At 46.7% G+C, this 23558-nt stretch overlaps 1 protein-coding gene across 1 annotated transcript in view; it reads left to right on the top strand.

Annotated features, from left to right (window-relative positions):
- Positions 1-23558, top strand: part of GALNT17 (polypeptide N-acetylgalactosaminyltransferase 17) — a 235410-nt gene that overhangs the window by 198057 nt on the left and 13795 nt on the right. Inside the window, exon 7 of the mRNA XM_064729185.1 lies at positions 19797-19982. Coding sequence (XP_064585255.1) covers positions 19797-19982 — 186 coding nt within the window. The remainder of the gene's footprint in view (positions 1-19796; positions 19983-23558) is intronic.

The following is a 23558-nucleotide window of genomic DNA, read 5'->3' as shown; positions in this document are numbered from 1 at the left end:
ATGACAAACGTGGCAGAATGAATTAAGTGGTGACAGGAACATCAGGAGCTCCCATGTTCAGGCACAAAGGGACCTGGGGGCACTGATGGACAGCAGGCAGAACATGAGCCAGCAGAGTGCCCTGGTGGCCAAGAATGGCTCCTGGCCTGGATCAGGAATGGTGTGGCCAGCAGGAGCCGGGAGCTCATTCTGCCCTGCCCTGGGCACTGCTGAGGGCACACCTCAGTGCTGTGTCCAGCTCTGGCCCCTCAGCCTGGGAAGGACCTTGGGACGCTCAAGGGCATCCACCTGATCTTCCTGGAAATGTCTGATTAGAGAATAATCATTTTCCTCTTCTTGGTGGGAGGGGCTGAGGCTCTTTTCCAGGGAATGGCAGTGGATTCCTTCTGTTAGGATCAAATCTCAGTGTGTCTGAGCTCCTGTGAATGTACCCAGAGAAATAAATGGAAACAGTCACTGTTTTTATCAACAGGCTCCCTTGGGAAAAATAATTCCACAAGAGCCCTTTTATAGCCATGTAAGAGCAATTTGGGTGAAATCTGACTGCATGGTGGGGCTGGATCACTTCCACTGCTCTTATCCCTAATTGGGAGATCAAGCACAAGAGGAGGCAGGGAAAAGATAAGGACTGGCCTGCTGTTATTAAAATGTAATCTTGAAATTACCCAGTGCTGGCTGAGATTTAGTGCTGCTAACTGGGCTGGCAGGGCCTTTCCAGGGAGTCAGGGCAGTGTTGTTCTGCAGAGGGATGTTTATTTATTATTTCTATTTATTTATTAATCTATTTATATTTGTTTATTGCTATTTGTTGAGGGGTACATTAATTAGTGATTTTTTAAAAGGCTTGTGTTACAGAAATAGAAAAAAATGAATGTTGAGTGACCTGAAATAATGACTATGAAGCTGTGGGCTTTGAACCGAAATTCTTAATATTTATTTGATATTTAGGGAGACTTTCATACAGAACAGAATGAGAGAAAGCCCAGCAGCGTCCAAGGAGTAAACAGAATCCTGTCTGATAAATGCAGGCAAGTTTTCCTGCCTAGTTTTCCCATAATCTCTGCTCTGTGTGTTTCACACAAAATAAGTAATACCAGGTCCTAAACTTTGTAAATAAATCAATGTACTGAGGCCATGACCCCTGCAGAGCTGGTTTGCCTTGCTTTGATCCAAAGCCTGGGGATGCAGCTCGTGCAGAAATCACTGTTTGCACCAATATCCAGCACAGTTTAATTCACTCCAGGGATTTGACTGCTCAGGAAAACAGGGCTTTTATTGCCTGTCAGGACTCCTTAAAGGTTATCCTCACTCTGGGCACTGTGCCTGAGCTGCTCAGCTCTCCCCATTCAGCTCCTCTGCTAGAACTTGATTGGAAGTCTTTGATCAGTAAAAGTAGAGACTGAGCTTGAAAAGCTTTAAAAGCTCTCCCTTGTCACCAACCTTTGTTCTTTGAGACCTCAGGCACAGTTCAGGTCCTTGTGTGCTGCGCCATAAGAAATTTGTCTCGTGATCGATCCCAGCACCACACAATGGATGATCCCATCTCCTCTGTGCTTTGGGGTGTGGTGTTGTGAGGGACCCCAGAACGAGGTGAGAGATGAGAATTTGACTCCATGTTCTCAGAAGGCTGATATATTATATTATATTATATTATATTATATTATATTATATTATATTATATTATATTATATTATATTATATTATATTATATTATATTATATTATATTATATTATATACTAAAACTATACTAAAGAAAGAGAAAGGAGACATCAGAAGGCTGAACAAGAATGATCATGAAAGCTCCTGACTCCTCAGAGTCTGACACATCTGGACTGGGATTGTCATTAATTAAAAACAATTCCCATGGAACCAATCAATGATGCACCTGTTGGTAAATGATCTCCAGACCACATTCCAAGCACATTCCAAGCAATCAGATAATTATTGTTTGCATTCTTTTCTGAGGCTTCTCAGCTTCCCAGGAGAAAATACTGGGCAAAGAGGATTTTTCAGAAAATATCATGGTGACATAGGGAAGATGGAAAACATCCCAGAGCAGGTATTCACCTGGTACCTATGGGCACTGACTGTCCATGAGTTACTTCACAGTGTTTGTGAAGAGGGAAATTAAAAAGAGTTCTTAAATGGTGCACAGAAATCTAACCTGGAGAGGTTTCTGAAGGGATCTTCTCAACTAGGATAATTCACAGGATGTGGAGGTGGAGATTAGAACATCTGGAATAGATACTGAAGTTTCAAATGTCCCTAAAAGAAGAATTCCTGCTATTGCAAGACCTTGAGCAGGCCCCAGCTGTGTGGGACTGGCATTGCACCATCCCCGGGCTGTGACAGCTCTGCCCTGCTCACTGTGCCCTCAGGGGCTGCAAAAGGAGGGGACAAAGATAAACAGCACAGAAATGGCTTGTCAGGCTGCTCAGGGGCAGAACCAAGGCAGGATTGCACACCTTCCCTCCCTGACCTCCACACATCCGTGTCAGGCCTCTCTTGATAGGAATTGTAGGATAATGTCTTGGTTTGAAAAGCGAGGTGTCTGCTAAGGAAGGCAGAAGCCTCTCTGAAATGGAGAATGTAAACCCTCCCCACCCCTCCCAATTGCTATAAATTTGAAATTAAGGGGCTCTCAGGCAAAAATATGGGAGCAGGAAATAACAGTTCTTTAATAGGGAAAGGAGAAAAATAAAAAGATGAAATAAATAATGCAGTACACTAGAACAACACTGCCAGAGTCAGAACCCAACCTGACACCCTGTGGGTCAGGGTGTTGGCAGCAGTCCCATTGGAATTGTGGCTCAGCCCTCCTGCAGTGTCAGGGGTGGTTCTGCTGGAGCAGGGATCCTGTAGAGAAGGATGGATTCTTCCTCTGAAGATCCAGTGGAAGAAGAGGCAGCTGCTGTTCCTCTGGGGAATCCAGTGGAGAAGCTGTGCTGGTGTCTCAAAACCTCTGGATTATATCTGGGTAGGAATGCTTGGCTCCTCCCTCTGGGCTCACATCTCCCAATGGGATGCTGTAGTTCTTATCAGCCATGCAGTGACATTCAATAGCTGTTATCAGCAGATGGTCACTCAAAGAGAGAGATAAGGCAAACTGCCCTCTTGACAAAATATAATCTGCCACACAGATGGTAATAGAAAACATCTTGGATTGCAATCTTCAACAGATAATTGAGGCTGGCAGGGAGCTCTGGGGTCCCCTCCCAGCCCAAAGCCCAGCCCCAGTGTGGGATCAGCTGTGCCAGGATCAGCTGTGCCAGCCTTTCCCTGCCCTGGGTGGGAGACTGGGGCAGCTGCAGGTGGCAGGGGTGGCTGTGGCTGGGCAGGGGTGGCTCTGCTGCCACCTCAGATCTCCTCGTGGAGCTGGGACTGAAGGTGCTCCTGTCATGGGTCACCCCAAACTGCAATTCCAAATGTGCTCTGCCTGCCTTGGCTGGGGTTTTGCTCAGGGAGGGCCCCTGAGGCTGCTCTGCCACAAAACCTGGGGAAGTTTTTTGAGCTCTGTGATTCTTTAGCTGCAATAAACAATGCAAACACATAAATTCACCATGAGAAAAGAAGGGGATGGATTGACCAAGATCCCTTTGCATTTTCATCCATTAACAGAAAGTCCATTAAAGGGGGGGATGTAACACCTGCATCCACCACAGCCAGGAAGAGCCTGAATGAGAGATGTGGTACTCCAGGTGGCTCTTCAAAATGCAGTTTATTGTATACAAAATGCAGTTTATTGTATACAAAATGCAGTTTATTGTATCCAAGTGTTACAGCAGTCCAGGGTGATGGGTGACAGAGCTGTGCCCACAGCTGCCAGCTCCAGCTGCAGGCAGGCCTGGAGACCCTTAGTTTAGGTTACAATGCATTCTATACTTTTCTTTGCTGAGCATCTTCATACAGTAGAACCAATCTATACCTTAACTTTTATCTATAGCCTATCATTACTGCTCTCATTACCATATTATGGTCATTACTATCTAGTCACATGAGTTAGTGTGAAACAGTTTAAGCTTCAAGTTGTTTTTCAGTTTTCTTGCAGTGGGACATTCTTAGACCTTTTTTCTCCTTGCCATACTGGCATGTTTGTTTGCCTGTGGTATCTTTCTGCTTTTCCTATTTCTGCTTGGTAAAAACATCTTTTTTGTTTGTGGTCAGCTTATCCTTTGCTCTAAGTCATAAAACCTCCTTCCAGTTCAACTTAACCTTGGCTTTCTTCATTGTCCAGTAAGACTGGCTCAGCAATCCTCAATTTACACATCTGTTGTTCTTCTATATCAAAAACTTGTTTCCATCTCTGTTCCATTCTCAGGTTCTGCATTCAGAGATCTTCCTGCCAAGCACAGATATCTGTGACACTCTTCTGTCACACTTTCACCCTTGCCAACCCCAGCCCTCGCCAGGCCCTTTCTGGGGTCAGCACAAAGCTGCTGCTGCTCTGCTCAGACAGGAGAGGCTGAAACCCTGGGGCAGAGCCTGTGAGCTGGGCTGGGCTGGGCTCAGGGAGGGCAGGAATTAACTTCCAAACAAGGCTTAGAACCACATCAGACTGAATGTTAATGCCATTAATAATAAAAATGGGATTCTGTCCCAGACATCCTTCATGAAAAATCCTTTCCTTGGGATTTTTCCTCTTAAGAAGCTGGGAGGCCTCAGGAACAAAATGTAAACAATGATTATCTGCTTCTGTGGAATGCAACAGGTGCATCTGTGATTGGCCCATGGTGGTTGTTTCTAATTAATGGCCAGTCACAGTCAGCTGGCTTGGACACAGAGCCCGAGCCACAAACCTTTGTTATCATTCTTTGCTATTCTATTCTCAGCTAGCCTTCTGATGAAATCCTTTCTTCTATTCTTTTAGTATAGTTTTAATATAATATATATCATAAAATAATATTAATCAAGGCTTCTGAAACATGGAGTCAATGTTCTCATCTGTTCCCTCAACCTGACAACCCTGTGAACACCATCAAACTCTGTGACAGTCACTTCTCAGGGAGTTTGCTGATGGCACTTTCAGAGCCACAGAGATTTCTCAGGCTTTAAACTTCCATACTCTAAACTTTCCTGCTTCACAGTGTTTGTTTTTTCCAAGGACATGATGGCTCCATTGGAAAGGGGGTTTTAACTCTGCCAGGGAAAACAAGCAGAGGGTGCAGAGAGGGGAAGAATCGTGGCACAGCTCCTTGTAGGAGTGTCAGGGGTAGGATGGATGGAGAGCAGAGATCTCTGCAGCCAGGTCAGGAACTTGGGGTTCATTGCAAAGGGCCTGGGGGCAGGGCCCTGCTGGGAGCTGCCAAACACAGCTCAGAGCAGGGCCCAGAGAGGGAGAGAGGATGAGAGAGAGAGTAAGAGGGTAAGAGAGTGAGGTTCCCGTTACAATACCATAAATCTTCTTCTGTGTTGAATATTCTATTTCTCTCTAACCAATCTAGTACAATATACAAATCCTACAGCATTTACATACAGCCTATAAGAATCACTACATTACCATACAATGTTACATTTTAAACCCTAAAAACTCCTCTTTGGGCCCCTTCTGCCAAGCTGTAGGGTCTGCTCTGACCCTTGGGCCTGTCTGCAAGCAGAGGGTATTTCCTCCCTCCCAGCACCTCCCCATCAGGAATGGTGAGATATCTGAATTACAGCTCACAGAGCACTGGGGATGTGCTGGAGTCACAAAGGCTGGAGCAGCCCCATGGAGCTGGGTGCTGTCAGCTCAGCAGCTGCTCCATCCCCCAGCTGCCTCTGTCTGCATCAATAATTCTGTTCCAGAACCACCTCTCAGGTTCCAGTGCTCCCTGGCACCTTCCCCCTCCTCCTGCCACTCCCCACATGGAATCTGTAAGGCTGAAGAACCAGCTGTAGATGGTTTCCTCCAAAGGCTCTTTGTGCATGAAAAATAGATCAAAATCCTGGGGAGCTATTTATGCTGCTTTATTTTTACAGCTCTGACAGAAATGGTAATAGGAAAATGAGATCAAGATGCTTTTGGTACATTACTGGCAATAAAATAATAAAAAAAGAGCAACCTCCAAGCAGATCAGGGTCAGATCCTGCAGGTAATTTCTGTGCTGGGAGTGCACAAAGCCCAGCATGTTCATCTCCTTCTCAGGGCCTCCAGGTATTGTGGATGCTGGTTTGGAGGCACTTGTCTTTTATGAGTCTGTAATAATCTTTGCATTATGCTATTACAACATAATCAGGTCCTTGTCACGCTGCCAAGGCTGAGCAGATAACATCAGAGCACTGAGGAATTTCAGCTCTAAACTCATTAGGAAGAGCCAGATTTGTTCCACGATAGCTCCAAACCTCTCTGGGGCTCTGTGCTCTGCAGGGATGTGCTCTCAGCCAGATGGGGGCTCAGGAGGCAGAGCTGGGCTCCAGCAGAGCCTGGCACTGCAGCTGGGAGAGTGTTGGAACCCAGGACATTGCTCTGGGTGCCCTGGGGTGACTCCAGACCCTGGCAAAAGGCTCAGAGACCTTGGCACAGAGTCACAGTGCCTTTGATTTTAGCCCATGGAAACAATTACCAACTTGTGTGAAGATTTACAAGCCAAAAGAGTTTGAGTAAAATGACAGTGAATTTATCAACGGGTGAAAAAGTAGAATTTTGGGGTTTTTAGGATGGGGGTTCAAGAAGCAAGATGGAGGAATCCGGGCATGTCCTGTCCTTCTTCTCCTTCTTCTCATCCTCCATCTTCTGCTGTGATGGGGTCTTGGTTTGGAAAGACAGGAGTCTGCTAAGGAAGGCAGGAGCCTCCCCTGAAATGGAGAATGTAAACTCCCTCCCTCCCAATTGCTATAAATTTTAAATTAAGGGGCTCTCAGGCAAAAATATGGGAGAGGGTAATAACAGTTCTTTAATAGGGAAAGGAAAAAAAAAGATAAAATAAACAATGCAGTGTCGGATCTCAAGATCTCAGTCCTGAGATGCTGAGCCTCCGAGACCACCTTGGGGGTCTCGGGAGTCCTGGAATGTTGCCAGAAGTGTCTGGTAGCTGGACTTTAACCCTACACAGGAGACGACAAGGATGAGGGCTTCACAGGGTGAATGGTGAAGGGATTAGTTAATTAGAGGGTGAGACACAAGGTTTAAGATTTATGTACAGGGGGGTTTAGAGGAGTAAGATGGAGGAATTGGGGTGTGTCCTGTCCTTCTTCTTCCTCCTCTCCTCCATTTTCTTTGGCCACGGTGGCACCTTTCTATTGGTTATTACTAAGAGTACACCGAGTTATAACAATAGATGGTATTGGGGAAAAATGATAAATATTGTATACGTCACAATGGGTATAAAGATACGTGGCTGCCCGGGAGGGCAGAGACAGTGTGCCCATGGCTGACTGCTGAGCAGATCTCTGTTCGGCTGAAAGAACATCTTTTAGATAAACAATTAATAAACATAAAACCAGAAAGAAGAACTGAAGCCTCTTCTCGTCCTTCGATACGCGGGCTGCCCCAAGGCCACCTCCGGGCCTTCCAGGCCCCTCAAACAGCCGAGATAAACCGGACAATGCAGTACACTAGAACAACACTGACAGAGTCAGAACCCAACCTGACACCCTGTGGGTCAGGGTGTTGGCAGCAGTCCCATTGGAATTGTGGCTGCAGCCCTCCTGCAGTGTCAGGGGTGGTTCTGCTGGAGCAGGGATCCTGTAGAGAAGGATGGATTCTTCCTCTGAAGATCCAGTGGAAGTAGAGGCAGCTGCTGTTCCTCTGGGGAATCCAGTGGAGAAGCTGTGCTGGTGTCTCAAAACCTCTGGATTATATCTGGGTAGGAATGCTTGGCTCCTCCCTCTGGGCTCACATCTCCCAATGGGATGCTGTAGTTCTTATCAGCCATGCAGTGACATTCAATAGCTGTTATCAGCAGATGTCCCCTCCCAGGGAGGTGTGAATGTGGTCACTCAAAGAGAGAGATAAGGCAAACTGCCCACTTGACAAAAGACAATCTGCCATACAGATGGTAATGGAAAACATCTTGCACTGCAATCTGGAACAGATGGTGACACTTCTGGATTGGTTTAGAGTAGAGACAGACTGTCTAACATAGGTGATGGATACTGGAAAATTATTGTAAATAAAGTACACACAGTTCCTAGTATAAAAAGCCAACACCACCCCAAGGGCAGGGACTGTGCCACAACCTGACCTGCTGGACAGATCTCAGCAGGTCAGAGAGAGAATGGAACAGATCAGAGAAAATAAACAACCTTGAAAAGCAGAGCTGAGGAATCTCTACTCCTTCTGCGGGCATGGGGCTGGGAAAAAAAGAGACTTTAACACCTTGGGAGCCATTTCAGCAACACAAAACCCAAGAGCAGAGTATTTAAAAACACTCTGCTCCTCTTTTTTAAAAAAATTAACTTCTGGGAGCACTAAAAGGACAAAGCTGCAGTGGCTGTGGGTGCTGTGGCTGCAGAAATTCAGGTATCACTCCTGGTGCCCAGGGAAGGGAAATGCAGCTTTCCCAGCAAAGGGCATGTGGGCATTTGTCATTCCAGAGGATCATTAAGGATAAGCCTTAAGGAATCCTGACAGGCGGTAAAAGGATGCTGGGCTTTGGGATTGCCATCTTGGAAATGCCACTTCTCATAAAGTTTCTGATGGATCTTACCAAATTCCTTTTGGTCACACAAGGGCCTGAACTGTGCCTGAGGTCTCAGAACAAAGGTTGGTGACAAGCTGGAGGCTTTTAAAGCTCAGGCTCTACTTTTACTGATCAAAGACTTCCAATAAAGCTCTGCCAGAGGAGCTGAATGGGGAGAGCTGAGCAGCCCAGGCACTGTCCAGAGTGAGGGAAAACCCTTAAGGAGTCCTGACAGGCAATAAAAGGATGCTGGGCTTTGGGATTGGCATCTCTGAAATGCGGCTCCCACCAAGCTTCTGATGGATCTTATCAGGTGATGAGGCCAGATCAATCCCTTTTGCAGCCAGGTTAGAGCAGGTTGGGCTGCATTTGTTGGAGAAGCACAGCAGAGATTTTTCCTTGGAAAAGCCTGCAGGGTGAGCAAAGTCCCTGCAGTGGGTGGGAATGCTCCTCCTGGAGAATCCCTGCTCTGCATGGATGGGAATGCTGCTTCATTCTGACCACTCAGTGTGTCAGATGTTCAACTGTTCATGTTGCTTGAGGAAGAAATATGGTTATTAGCCATTATTGCTGCAGGTTAGGGGTTGTGGAGTGCCTCTGATTCCACTCTCCTTTGGCTTTTTAGTTGCCATTACAAAAGGAATTAAATTAGGGAAGGTTGGACATTGGGACACTGGGCAATTTGGACATTTCTGTTATTGGTTTGGCACAAGATAGAGAGGAACCTGTCCAAAGTGTATCATCCATTAGGATAAAACAGAATAAAAGGAGAGCCAAAGAAGAAAAATAATTAAGTTTTTAATATTTGTTCTAACCCTGTCCTCTAAGTTCCATTCTCTGCTGGAATGGATGTGGGCTGGGATGGGCAGGTCCATTTGAAAATCTTATTTTAGGGAGTTGGCCCATGGATACTGGGCCTGATCTGGCTGCTTCTGATCCTCCCTGAGAGGTTTTCTGTGATCTCAGGACAGAGGAAAGAAATCTACAGGTGCAGCAGTGAAATTCCCTGTCCTGTTCCAAGTGCAGGACGTGGAGTCTCCTTGAGTTCTCCCTGCAGGTGTCCAGAATTCCCCGGTTGTTCAGAGTGGAGCTGGGCAGGGATTTCCAGCAGGATGCTTAGGTGGGTCCATCCAGGGCTGCTGCCTCTGCCAGGGATGTGCCACAGGGTTTGGTTCCTGGGCTTGGAAATGTTTCTGCATCCCCTGGCTCTGGGTGTGACCCTGCTGAGCCTCAGAGGTGGCACAGTCACTGCTTTGGACCAACCCCATACCCCAGGCCAGATGTGATCTGTGAAAATCCAGATCTTCCTCTTCCTGGAATGCTCATCCACTGCAGAGATCAAGAGTTCCAGAGTTCCAAAGGCTCAAGAGATCAAGTGTTCCAGAGTTCCAGGGATCCCAAAAGCAGCTGATCTCCCTCCCCTTGTTCCCCTCTGTGTGTGGTTTCCCAGCTCCCCTTCATGTGACCCCAATGCTGAAGCTCTGCTGGGGTGGTGACAGGAGCCAGTGGCACTCCCAGAGCCTGGAGTGGCACTCCAGGGCTGATTTAGGATCCAACACCCATCTCTGTGTAAATATATCCATGAAAAATGCCAAAAGCATCCAGCCTGGTGGGTGTGAGGGTTATGGAATGGGATGGTCACCCACCAGCTGGTGATGGGTGATGTTTCTGATGGTCCCCAGGATGAGGTGAGAGATGAGGAATCTGACTCCATGTTCTCAGAAGGCATATTATATTATATTATATTATATTATATTATATTATATTATATTATATTATATTATATTATATTAATTATATTTATTATATTATACTATATTATGTTATGTTATTTTATGTTATGTCATGTCATGTCATATCATGTCATATCATATTCTATTAATTGTTCCACAATAGCACCAAACCTCTCTGGAGCTCTGTGCTCTGCAGGGATGTGCTCTCAGCCAGATGGGGGCTCAGGAGGCATAAACATACTAAATAAATGATATATACTATACATACTACTATATATAGTAGTATATATAGTATATATCATTTATTTATATATTTAGTATATATAGTATGTATCATTTATTTATATCATTTATGGGAGCAGGAATTATAATATATATATATATACTATATATAACTATATATTATATATATTACTATATACTAAATAAACTCGGATACTAAAACGATACTAGAGAAAGAGAAGGATACAGACAGAAGGCTTAACAAGAATGATCATGAAAAATTCTGACTCCTCAGAGCCTTGACACAGTTGGCTGTGATTGCTCATCAAGTAAAAACAACTCACATGAAACCAATGAAACAATCACCTGTTGGTAAACAATCTCCAAACCACATTCCAAAGCAGCAAACACAGGAGAAGAAATCAGATAATTATTGTTTTCATTTTTCTCTGAGGCTCTCAGCTTCCCGGGAGAAGAATCCTGGCAAAGGGATTTTTCAGAAAATATGACAGTGACATTCTGGGAGGACATCCCCCTTGCTGCATTCCTTGTGCCAGGGAAGCAAAGGGAGCACAGGGTTTGGGGAGCAGCTTCTCCATCCCATTCCTGCTTGGGGCCTCCTCCACTGGTGTCCTTGGGGACGTGGATGGACATGGCCAGGTGGGAGGGAACAGGAGGGATGGGAATGTGGGAATGTGCCTGTGCATGTTGTTTGTTCCCACAAAAGCAATAATTTGGAGAGATAAAGTCTCTCAGAACTTCACAGGAGAAATTATTCTTTCTTTGCCTTTTCTGCTGTTTCTGGGTTTGATTGTTCAGCCCTTTGTGCTGGTACATTCTGAATTATCCCAGCTGCCCTGTAATTGTGTTTTCCCCCTAACTTTGGAAGTTACTTTTCAAAGGAGAGAGGGGAGCAAAGATAAGGCAAAGCTGCTAAATGGGAAATCTATGGCTAATTAAGGCAGGGGTTGCTTAGAAATGAAGTTATTAGCTGAAAAGCCTGGAGTGGGTGGAATGAAAGTTAGGGAAGAGTTTTCCCCCATTTCCTTCCGTCACAATGCATTGAGAGATTCAAAGTTCCCCTTGCAGACATGTCCTGACACCATTAGATGTTGTCTCTTTGCATTAACTGCAGAGCTCGAGCTGGTGGATTTCAGTCTGAACAGTTAAAATTTGGCCAAGCTCTGAGCACATAAATGCAGGTTTCCATGGGAGCTGCCAGTGCTCCTCACGGATGACACACCATGCTCCAGCCAGGCCACCATGGCCAGCACCCAGCATGGTCACTGTCCCCACTGTCCTCTGGGCCTCCCCACCCTCACAACCAGGAATTCTTTCTCAACACCCCATCCATCCCTGCCCTCTGGCAGTGGGAGCCATTCCCTGTGTCCTGTCCCTCCATCCCTTGTCCCCAGTCCCTCTCCAGCTCTCCTGGAGCCTCTTCACTGCTCACACTGCAGAGTGAGAGCAGTCCCTGCCCCTGTGTGTCAGGGGGTGTCCCAGCCCCATCCATGGGGGCTCAGCCCTCCTGCAGTGCCAGCTGTGGCTCTGCTGCAGCAGGGATCCTGCACAAGGGGGGAGTTTTCCTCTGCAGCTCCAGGGCTGCTGCAGATGGGCCTGGGCTCCCTCTGGCCATGCAGGGCAGCAGAAAGCTGCTCCTCTGGCAATGCAGGGGGCAAAGGCTGCTGTGCTGTGCCAGGCTCAGATTGGATCCAGGTAGGAATGCTTGGCTCCTCCCCTGGGCGGAGCATCTCCCCATGGGATGCTGGGATTGGATCAGCCCTGCAGGGACACTCAGTGGCCATGGACAGCAGAGATCTCCTGGAGGGAGGGTTGGCTGTGGGAGAGATAAAGAAAAAACTGCCCCAAGGACAGCAGAGAACTGCCCCAGCTCTGACAGATGGGGATAGAACACACCCCCAGCCACATCTTACAACCTAAGACAAAACTCCTTTCAGGTAGAAAACAGGAAGCTCTCCCTGAGGCTCCTTCTCTCATGTGCCAGAGCTCCTGGGAAGCAGACTGAGCAGTGCAGTGTCAGCTGTGCTTGGACATTTCCCTCCCCGAGATAAATCACTGCTTTTCCATGCTGAATCCTTATCCCTGTCATATTTTCCTTGGAGAAGAATTACAAGTGTATTCCCCAGCAGCTTTCTGCAAAACACATCAAAGATCTCTGGGTGATGGATTTGTTTTCTGTTTGTTTCTCTGGGATTCCTTCACTAGAGTGTGGTGTTAACTGGTTATTTATAAACCCCAGCATTTCCCATGGTTTGATTCCTCCTGTGTGTGGATTGATGGAGATGTTTTTGACTCACCCTCATTTTCTGAGGGGACTGGGTCTATTTTTAGTTCTGTATCACTTCATGAATGAGTGGCAATTTAATTGTTGTGTGGGAATGGGAATGGCAGACAACAGGGAAAACTGGAGCCTTGCTTATCTTATTGAACCTGCTGAGTTCCTGTACCCTGAGCCTCTGAGCATGGCTCTGTGTGAGAGGGACAATTTCCAAGGGATCACAGGGAATGGCTCCCACTGCCAGAGGGCAGGGATGGATGGGATATTGAGAATCAGGAATTGTTCCCTGTGAGGGTGGGCAGGCCCTGGCACAGGGTGCCCAGAGCAGCTGGGGCTGCCCCTGGATCCCTGGCAGTGCCCAAGGCCAGGCTGGACAGGGCTGGGAGCACCTGGGACAGTGGGAGGTGTCCCTGTCATGGCAGGGGTGGCACTGGATGGGCTTTGAGGTCCCTTGTAACCCAAACCATTCTGGGATTATGTGATTCCATGAAAAATCTGTGAAAAACACGTTCACTCTCCTGTGAAAATGTAAAAAGTTTAATAAAGGACAACGGGAGACAAGGACCATAGAGCAAAGGTTATGGCCAGGTGCATCTTGGCACTCAGCCAAGAGCATCCCTTGTTACCTTTGGGGATACCCCTTAAATACCTGTTGATTACATCCGCTCATTGCATATTCATAGACCCTTTTGCACAGTAAACTTTTCCCCAAACTAGTTTCCATATTCCAATAATTGTTTAGCCTGGCTCCTCCTTGGGTTCACCTTTTTAGAACATGTGTATTCCTTGGTTGTGGTTTTAGTCCTTTTTTATCATCACCTTCAGCTTTGGCCCTAGCCCACACTGTCTTCAGCCAGTGAGTGCTGCTGGTTGGCAGATCTGTACAGGTGTCCCCATCCTGTGTTCCTCACCCTGTGTTCACTGGGTGTTATCCCATCCCAGCAGGCATTTTAACACAAGCACACTGATATCTGCTATTGCACTACCAGGTCTAAGCCTAATTAACAACAGAAATAAAAGCTGTATCTTCATAACAAAATTACTTTAACATCACACATATAGAATCCATTTTAACACTTGTGAAAAGCCAATATTATAATGTGTATCCATAACAAATCCAGTGGCATTCCTTAGCAGGAACATTCTCTGTGTGTTTAAGGGCTTTGCTGGGGTCAGTGGCTGCTCAGCTGGGACACCAATGTCCCCAAGGACCCTCCTGCCCCAGGCTGGGTGCCATGGGGTGAAGTCAGGGCTGGCACATCAGGGCAGTGCCTGCCCTCCTGCTGGGGGTTGGGATGCACTGAGCCCTTCTGGCTGTGTCCTGTGGGCAGCAGAGAAGGAATTCTGTGCCCTTGAATTGTGCTAAGGGCTGAGGTCTCACTCTGAGCTTGTGGGGCAGGCACAGCTCCACAGCCATGGGGGATTCCCTCGGGCTGAGCTCCCTGTGCAGCCCTTCACCTGCATTTTGGGGGCAGCAGGGGCAGAAATTCCCTGTGGGGCCACGTGGGAACAAACAGCTCCTGATCCTGTACAGATTCCAGTGTGACTTGACCATTCCTGTGCCAGGGTCTCCAGCTGGTCAGAGTGACCCTGAGAAAGGTTAGAAAGTCTGTTTTCCCAGCCCAGGGATGGAAGAAGGAGTCAGAACTCTTCATTTCTCCATCTCAAGGTTGTTTATTGTATCTTATCTATAAAATTCTTTCTCCTGCCCTGACAAGGTCCATCCAGCAGGACAGTTCCAGGCGCTCTGCCTGCCCCAGGGCAGTGTTATGTCTTTATACTAAAAACTACGTGTACAATGTTTACAATTACTTCCCAATACCTATCACCTACATTAGACAGTGAGCTTCCAATCTGTAAGTGCCACCATCACAGCAGAAGATGGAGGCCAAAAAGAAGAAGGAGAAAGGCTGGACATGCCCATTTCCCTCCATTTTGCCTCCTGAGCCCCCATACCAAAACCCCCAAAATCTACTTTTCCACCCTGTGATAACTTCACTATTATTCTGCCTCAACTGTTGTGGCTTGCTGATCTTCATCTAAGGTTGGTAATTTGCTCCATGGGTCATAGTCAAACCCACAGGTGCTTTGTGCTCTGTGCCAGGGTCTCTGAGCCCCCTGGCAGAGTCCTGGCTGTCCTGGACAGCCAGAGGGATGTGCTGGGTTCCCACATTCCTGGGTCACAGCTCTCTTTGCTCCTGTTGTTCCCAGCAGAAATATTTATAAATACTTTATAAAAACGAGAGTTTTAAAAATTTATAGTGGCAGTTCAGGCTCTGTTTAGGAGGTAGATGTATGGTCTTTCCTTGGATAATTCCTGAATTAAGTTTGTATTGATCTCTCTGGGCCAGGCTGTGGATGTGCCCTTTGCTCAGTGCCCAGCTCTTTGCCTCACCCAGGTTATCCCAATGTGGCGATTTCCAGGTGGTTTGTACAGATATTCCTGAAATCTGAGGAAGCTGACATGAATTATTTAACTGAAGCTCAGAAGGGTAACAGTGGAATGGTGTGACTCAGGTTGGGCTGCTGGAAAATCACGTTAATTATTATTTTAGTAGTTTCAAAAGAATTATTCTGATTTTAAATCAGGACAATACCCAACAAATCCCAAAAAGTACAAAACCAGGAGATGCTGGGGATCACTTTGGACTGGAAGATTTATTCAGTGTAGTGGTTGAGCCCAGCAGCCTTGGGAGCACCTAAGGGAAGAGCTCCTTCCTCTGTTTCACCAAGATGTTGAGAAATTAAAGAACTGAGCAGGCGAGAAACACAGGCAGTTTCTGCCTTAGGAATATTCCTTTAAAAATATATCTGTTTTTCTGTGGGGTTGCCTGGTTCAGCTCTGATTTGCTTTGCCTGTGGCCTGTGGCAAACCTTGTGTGGACTTTGTTGAGTTGGCTGGGGTGGGAGGAGGAGGGGAGGGACAGGGAGGGACAGGCAGGTCCCTGTGTGAGACACCAGCTCTGAGTCCTCTCTGGGGCATGAAATTGTCTTTAAAGTGTTCTGAAAGGTCAAATGACAGAGCAGGAGTACAATGGGATTTCTTCTGCATGTTTATGCAGCAGCTGATTCAACAGGCTCAGTGTGAAAAATGCCAATCACTTATTTTTAATTTTTTAAAAGTTTAATGATAATAAAATGGTTATAAAAATAGTGATATAATTAGAGTAATAAAAATTCGGACAATTTGGATTAGGACAATATGAGACAATAAAAACAAAGAGTTATGGACAGTCCGGGTACCTATTTCTGGGCAAAATAAGCCCGAAAAGGGACCCACATTAACAAAGGATTAACCCTTAAAAACAACAGCCTTTTGCATATTCATACACCTCATCCATGATGCATAAATTCCTTTCAAGCACAGGATTCTCTCTGGGCAGCTTCTTCCTCTGAATCCTGACGGCATCTCCAGGGCTGAGCAAGGCAGGAAGAAGTTCATTTCTTCTGATAATGGAGCAATAAATTCTCTTTCTCTGAAAGATTTAGGTGTCCTGTGGCTGCTATCTCATTCCAATCCTTTCTTTAAAAAAGTACCCTACATAGCATAGTTTCTATTTCAACATTATGTTATAACCTGAAACTACATTTCACACACTACTTAAGAGAATTAATACAGCATTACTTTCTAACATAACACATATAATATTCATTTTAATATTTGAGAAAAGCCAATCATAAAATATGCATTTTTCATGCTCAGCTTTTTTGTTGTGCAGCAATCCAGGAGGGAACAGCCTGAGGAGCAGGGGTGTCCTGAGGGAAGGTTGTCCCCTGGCTGTGCCACCCCTCTCTGTGATATAAGGGTCTCCTTGAGCCAGGTCTTATAAGATTTTGGAGATATATATCACACTCAAGACAGCTCAGCTACCTTAGAAGGCATAAAATCAGCAGGATGGCTTCTGTGGTAGTGTTGGAAACAGAAAAGTTTTAATAAAATGCAACATAACAAAACTCTTTACAGAGAAAAACCCAAGCCAGGTGCAAGAGGTTCTTGCTTTTGGTAAAACACCTCACAAAAGCAATTAGTTCATTTGTTCTCTTTTTCTAGTGAATTGCTCAGGTGGGACTTTTTGGCTCCTGTCCAATTAGCCATCCTTAAGTTTGAGGTGAAGTCCTCCACGTCCTATGAGGTGTCTTTTTACCCAATTGAGGAGAGAAACTCCTGGGCTTTTTTCCTTTTTAAGGAGACAAAGGATAGTTTGGTCACTCCACCAACAAGGAGCACACTCCCACATCTCTGCTGTCCCCTGGGCCTGTGCCCACCCTGCAGGGGCCAAAGCCACCCCTGGGAGGTGACACCGGGCACTTCTCCAGGCTGGGGGCTCCTGGTGCCGCTGAAGGGGGAATCCAGCAGGCTCCATGGAAATAATGGCCCACAGGTGGGAGGAGAGGTGGTGAGCCTGGAAGGGATCCCAGAAACGCTGAGTGTTCCAATAATTGTGCAGAATGCTCGTGCAGAGCAGCCTGCTTGGAATGGGGCTTTGGAGGGACTGCCCAGGGCCTGCAGTCCTGTCTGGAAGGTAAAAACTTCTTGCTGGTGACAAACAGGCAGGTATGGCAAGTCTCCCTGCAAATCCCCTGTGTGGGAGATCAAAAGAGGATCTCACAAGACTTTATTAACTTGTAAACTGTGATTTAAGGGAATTTGAAGCAGCACATGAAAGAACAATAATGAACAAACATTTTCAAGTGGCAAAAATCTGTCCCTGCCATATGTTTCACTGACTCATCCCTTCTGCAGAAGGGGATCTGGAATTGTTTGAGCTATTCCAGTCACTGATGCTTTTTATTTGGGGGGAAAATGCAGCACTGGATCCTTCACTGGGTGAGCAGAGACCTGATCCCTCTAAAGCTTTGGGCACAGGTTAATCCAAGGGTGGTTTGGCTTGGAAAGGACATAAAGATCCTGCATTTCCAACCCCACAAATGCCCCTGTGTGTGTCAGTGCTGGGCAGAGGCCGCACCTGGCCGTGGGCTCTGCTGCCAGGATGAGACAGGAGATAATGTGGAGAGCTCAGAACTCCTTTCTCCCCCTGCCATGGTGTCCTAGGGTGACGTTGTGATGCTTCTATCCCCATTTGTGTGTTCTATTTATTATGTTCTGTGCCTTCAAGACTGGTTCTGAGGAGCGAATGTTTTGTTTTGTTTTTGTGAAAAATGCCAGTCACTTGTTATTAAAATTTTAAACGTTTAATTGTAATAAAATGGTTATAAAAATAGTGATATAATTAGAGTAATAAAAATTTGAACAATTGAGATTAGGACAATATGAGACAATACGAACAAAGAGTTATGGGCAGTCTGGGTACCTCTTTCTGGGCAAAATAAGCCCGAAAAAGGACCCACATTAACAAAGGATTAACCCTTAAAAGCAACAGCCTGTTGCATATTCATTCACCTCATCCATGATGCATAAATTCTATTCAGACACAGGATTCTGTCTGGGCAGTGTCAGCTTCTTCCTCTGAATCCTGACACCATCTTCAGGGCTGAGTGAGGCTGGAAGAAGTTAATTTCTTCTGATAATGGAGCAATAAATTCTCTTTCTCTGAAAAATTCAGGTGTCCTGTGGCTGCTATCTGGTGCAAGTACCTCATTCCTCTCTTTAAAAAATATCCCACATACATAGTTCCTATTTTAACTACAAAAGTTACCTTTTAACTACAAAACTACATTTACCATACTATTAAAATGTTAATACAGCACTACTAACCAATAAAATAAATTACATACAGTAAATATCTATGTGGAGCCATCTAATATGCACTTTTCACAGTTTTGCTATCAGTCGCTCCCCCACGGCTGGCGGAACACACCGACAGGGTAGTACATGGTGCTGCTTTTGTTTTTGCTCTTGCTTCTGCTTTGCTCCTGCTTTTTTGCTTCTGCTCATTAGCTAGTTTAGCTAAGCAGTCCAAATTTTCCCTGGACTGTTTTTCCTTTCCCTTTTTTTGGATCTACTGGGACCTGGGAACACCGAGAGTTTGCACCTTGTGACTGCAGCAGCTGCCCCAGCACAGCAGGGACTGAGAACAGAGCGACCACCCCCAAGAGAGACTTTCTGAATTTGTCATCTTTGTCAGAGCAGTGACAGAGTGTTGTTCTCAGAATCTCTGCTGCTCAGAGTGACTCTGAGATATGTACAAGCTTCTTTTTCCCAGCCCAGGCGTCAATGAAGGAGTCAGGATTCTTCTGTTCTCATTCTCTAGATTGTTTATTGTTTCTTATCTATACCATTCTTTCTCCAGCCCACTACAAGTCTGTCCAGCAGGTCGGGTTGAGGTACACTGGCCACCTCAGAGGCCGTGTTATCTTTTTATACTAAAAACTACGTGTACAATATTTACTATAACTTCCCAATACCTATGACCTATGTTAGACAGTGAGCTTCTACTCTAAACCAATCCAGAAGTGTCACCATCACAGCAGAAAATGGAGACCAAGAAGAAGAAGGAGAAAGGCTGGACATGCCCAGATTCCTCCATCTTGCCCCCTGAACTCCTATTCTAAAAACCCCAAAAAATCTATTTTTTTACCCTGTGATAAACTATTATTCTACTTAAACTCTCTTGGCTTGTAACTCTTCATATAAAGCTTGACAATTTTTTTCCATGGGTCAAGGTCAAAGGCACAAGGGTCTTGGGCTCTGTGCCAAGGTTTCTGAGCCCCTTGGCAGGGTCTCGAGTCCTCCAGGGTTGCCAGAGGGATGTCCTGGGTTCTGACATCCAGTATTGTTCATTTTGTGTGCTGGGGTGTGCTGTGCCTGTTAAATAAAAGGTTCTTTCCACTTCTCTCCAAGGAATTCTTCCCAACCTGGGTGTGGGGAGGGGCTGTGTGGGTTTGCTTTCTGGAGGGGCCCCTTTGGACATTTTCTCCCAAATTTGCCCTAAACCAGGACACCTGACTGCCTGTGCTGAGGGTCTGTGGTGGCTGTGTTGCAGGTGTGGCTGTGCGGGGGCAGCATGGAGGTGCTGCCCTGCTCCAGGGTGGCGCACATCGAGCGCAAGAAGAAGCCCTACAACAACAACATTGGCTTCTACACCAAGCGCAACGCGCTGCGCGTGGCTGAGGTCTGGATGGACGACTACAAGTGGCACGTGTACATCGCCTGGAACCTGCCCCTGGAGGTACAGCCTGCCCCTGAGGGCCCCTGTAAGAATTCCATTTGTGCCGCACATCGGGCGCCACCTGTAGGAATTCAGTTTGTGCTCCACGTTGGGCGCCACCTGTAAGAATTCCATTTGTGCCCCATGTTGGGCGCCACCTGTAAGAATTCCGTGTGTCTCGGGCCATTGTATGAGACCAGTCTGGCTAGCTCTGGACTCTGGACCACACGATCTTACAAAGTAAAAGACAAGAAGCGCTCTGCTCCACGTGGGGACGAGTGTCCTGTTTATTGGCTTGGGAATGGACACTTCTGGCTCCGGTGACCACCCAGATGTAAAAGAGGGCGTGACATCCTTACAGTGGACTTTTATACCTGAGGGGATGGGGGCGGGGAAAGAGGACTGCAGCCAATGGGATACCATTGGGGAGGGGCAAGGGGAGGGGTAACCAGGGACCAGACCACCAGGGGACACAGCAGAGGGGTGCATGAGGGAAAGACCGTGTGATGGGAGAGGGGAAATAACAATCTAGTGATATAACATACTCAGTACAAATTTCCAATCACCTAGTGCAAAACAATAACTAGATAAACTAGTGCAATACAACAGGGCCCTGCTGATTAAGCCTGAGTTCTGGAGCAGTTTCTATCCCTAAGCTCAGCTCTAACCCCTGGGTGCCAGCCCCAGCAGAGCTCCTGCAGCTCTGAGGGAGAGGCTCTATGAGCTGCAGGGATTCCTGCTGTTCCCACAGCCTTTCCAGTGTGGTTCTAAGAATTACACCTGGACTGTGGTGTTTATCTCCCCCCTGAGTGTTTACCCAGCATGAGGGGATGTCCTGACACTGCTCTGCACATGGAATCTGTCTGCATTCAGATTATTGATGGCAGTCAGCACTGTGAGTGTGACGGTGTTCACAGGGGTCTGAGGATGAGGGAAGAGATGAGGATCTGACTCCATGTTTCAGAAGGCTTGATTTATTATTTTATGATATATATTATATTAAAACTATACTAAAAGAATAGAAGAAAGGATTTCATCAGAAGGCTAGCTAAGAATAGAAAAGGAAAGAATTAATAACAAAGGCTTGTGTCTCAGACAGAGTGTCTGAGCCAGCTGGGCTGTGATTGGCCATTAATTAGAAACAACCACATGAGACCAATCACAGATGCACCTGTTGCATTCCACAGCAGCAGATAATCAATGTTTACACTTTGTTCCTGAAGCCTCTCAGCTTCTCAGGAGGAAAAAATCCTATGGAAAGGATTTTCCATAAAATGTGTCTGTGACACTGAGTGCCTCAGGTTTATTCCTGTGTCACTTCCAGCCCAGCTCAGGTTCCCAGCTCATGGACACTGATCCCTTCAAGAGCTCCCCAGGGGCTGGGGTGTTTGTTTTCCCAGTGCTGGAAAGTTTAAAGGTAAAGGATTGGAGGTTGGTGGCTCACAGAAGGGATTCCCTTGCTCTTAAACCTTCTCCTTAAAGAGCTTAGGTTTTTCCTTTGATTTCTGCCCAGAAATAATCAGGTTTTCTTGGATCTGACACATTAATTTTGATGCCATAATTTTGGTGCCATAATGTGCCATATGCCCCATAAATCCACATCACAGCTTGGTGAATCTTTGGGAAGCCACAAGGTGCCACCTGGTGAGCATGTCCAGGGACACATCCTGCACAGGGATCACTCCCTGCCCTTCTGGGAAAGCTGCACAGGCTCCAGGAGGGATTTCTGCATGTCCACGGCTGCTGCTGGGGCTCTGCCCTCCCTGTAGGCTGTGTCTGATCTTGGAAGCCAAGAGCATCTCCTGGTTCCTTGCTCCAACCCCTGGCAGGATCAATGCCCATTCCTGCACTGGCACTGCCAGGGAGAAGCAGGGAGGTGATGGGGAGGCAGCAGTGCCCCTGGGTCACAGATGGGATGAGCAGGTGAACAAGCACTGGGGGCTGCCCAGTTTCCCTGCGAGGTCAGATTGGTGCCACGAGTGTTCATCCACCCCTTGGTGCTAAAAATGAACACAAAATATTCCTCAAAGAGCTGCTGAGCCCTGGAGCTGCTGAGGGAGCACCCCCAGCTGGTGTCAGCTGCAGGTCTCTTGGAAAATATGAAAGCACAAAACCTGAGCTGCTGTTGCAGCTTGCTGAGCAAAGGGGCTGCTGGCACTGGGGGCACAACAGCCACAGCTTTGTGCTAAATTCCCTGGGAAACAGCCTGGGAAGGGCCAGGAGCTGCAGGTTTGTGGGCCTGGGGATGAGGGACAGGGCCAGGTGGTACAAAAATACCAGGAAATACAGGAATAGAGAAGAAAAGGAAAAGGAAAAGGAAAAGGAAAAGGAAAAGGAAAAGGAAAAGGAAAAGGAAAAGGAAAAGGAAAAGGAAAAGGAAAAGGAAAAGGAAAAGGAAGGAGCTTTCCCAGGGAGCTGCAGGAGGGCTCTGGCTCTGACAGGCACCACTCCAGGGGGAGCTGCCTCCAGGACTGAAGGAATTTGAGGATCTTAAAAAGAGGCTTCAAGATCCAAATGCTCATGATCAGAAATCCTGATCCTTGAGCTGATTCCCTTTTAGAGGCGAGGCATCATCCTCCTGCTCAGGAACAGATTGGGAGCATTGCAGAAAGGATTAAAATCCATCCTGTGGAGCTTGGAAAAGGCAGCATCACATGGATGAGCACTGGGGGTGGGAACAGGCCTGAGTGACCCAAAATCAACTTGAGATTTTTATGTAGGTATTCCCTATAGGTCTGGGCTCCCCAAAATGCATTTCAGTTTTTTATACTGGTCTTTTCCCAGTCAAATCCAGATTTAATTTGAGGGAAGCCTTGTTGGGTGGGGGAGGTTTTAGGGATTATTTTGGGATACCAAGGCAAAGCCCTGCCCTGCCCATCCCAGGTGCTGCCTGTCTGCTCTGAGCCCAACCTCCCCCACTCAGATCTCAGCCTGTCCTGCCTCCCTCCACTGAATCATCTTTATTTTTACCTCTCAGCTACCAGGGGCACACTGCAACGGTGTCTCTTCTAAAGCAGAGTGAATAATTCATTAGGAGATCATTACAAGCATTGTAATGGAAAATTGCTTTCCCAGTTGTGTTTAATGATCTCTGGGAGAGACGAGAGCAGGAGCAGAGTGGGAGCCCAGGCAGTGAGGGAGAAGGGGCTGCTGTGCCTCCTTTGGCTTCCCTGCTGCACTGGCCCCAGATGCCAGGGTGGAACAGGGGGGAGCTCTCCAGCCCTGCTGGGTTATTGCTTAGGACCAGCTGTGTCTGCAGAGCACTGGGGCTCTCCAGGGAGAACATTCCACCCTGGAATTGCCCAAACTGCCAAGAGATTATGCTGAGATTCAGCCTCAGCTTTTCTTCTCATGCAATTTTTATTCTTTATTCTCAGCTGTCTGCCTCTGATATATTTGAATCTTAAACCTTTTTCTCTTTCTTTCATTCTTTTCCCATTTATTTTACACCTTTTACCCCTCCCTTCCTCTTGGCTGTGTCTCAGTGGGGTCAGGGAAGGGTTTGGTGCTCAGTGCCCAGCCAGGGTTTGCATTTCCATCTTTTAAATCCTGATATCCACTTGCTGCTAAACCTGTGCCTCAGAACCCAAACAGAAG

This window comes from Zonotrichia leucophrys, chromosome 19 (genome assembly GCF_028769735.1).
Source record: "Zonotrichia leucophrys gambelii isolate GWCS_2022_RI chromosome 19, RI_Zleu_2.0, whole genome shotgun sequence".
In the NCBI taxonomy this organism is placed as follows: Eukaryota; Metazoa; Chordata; class Aves; order Passeriformes; family Passerellidae; genus Zonotrichia; species Zonotrichia leucophrys.
Note: the sequence above shows the minus strand (reverse complement) of the source record. Positions and strands in the feature narration are given on the sequence as shown.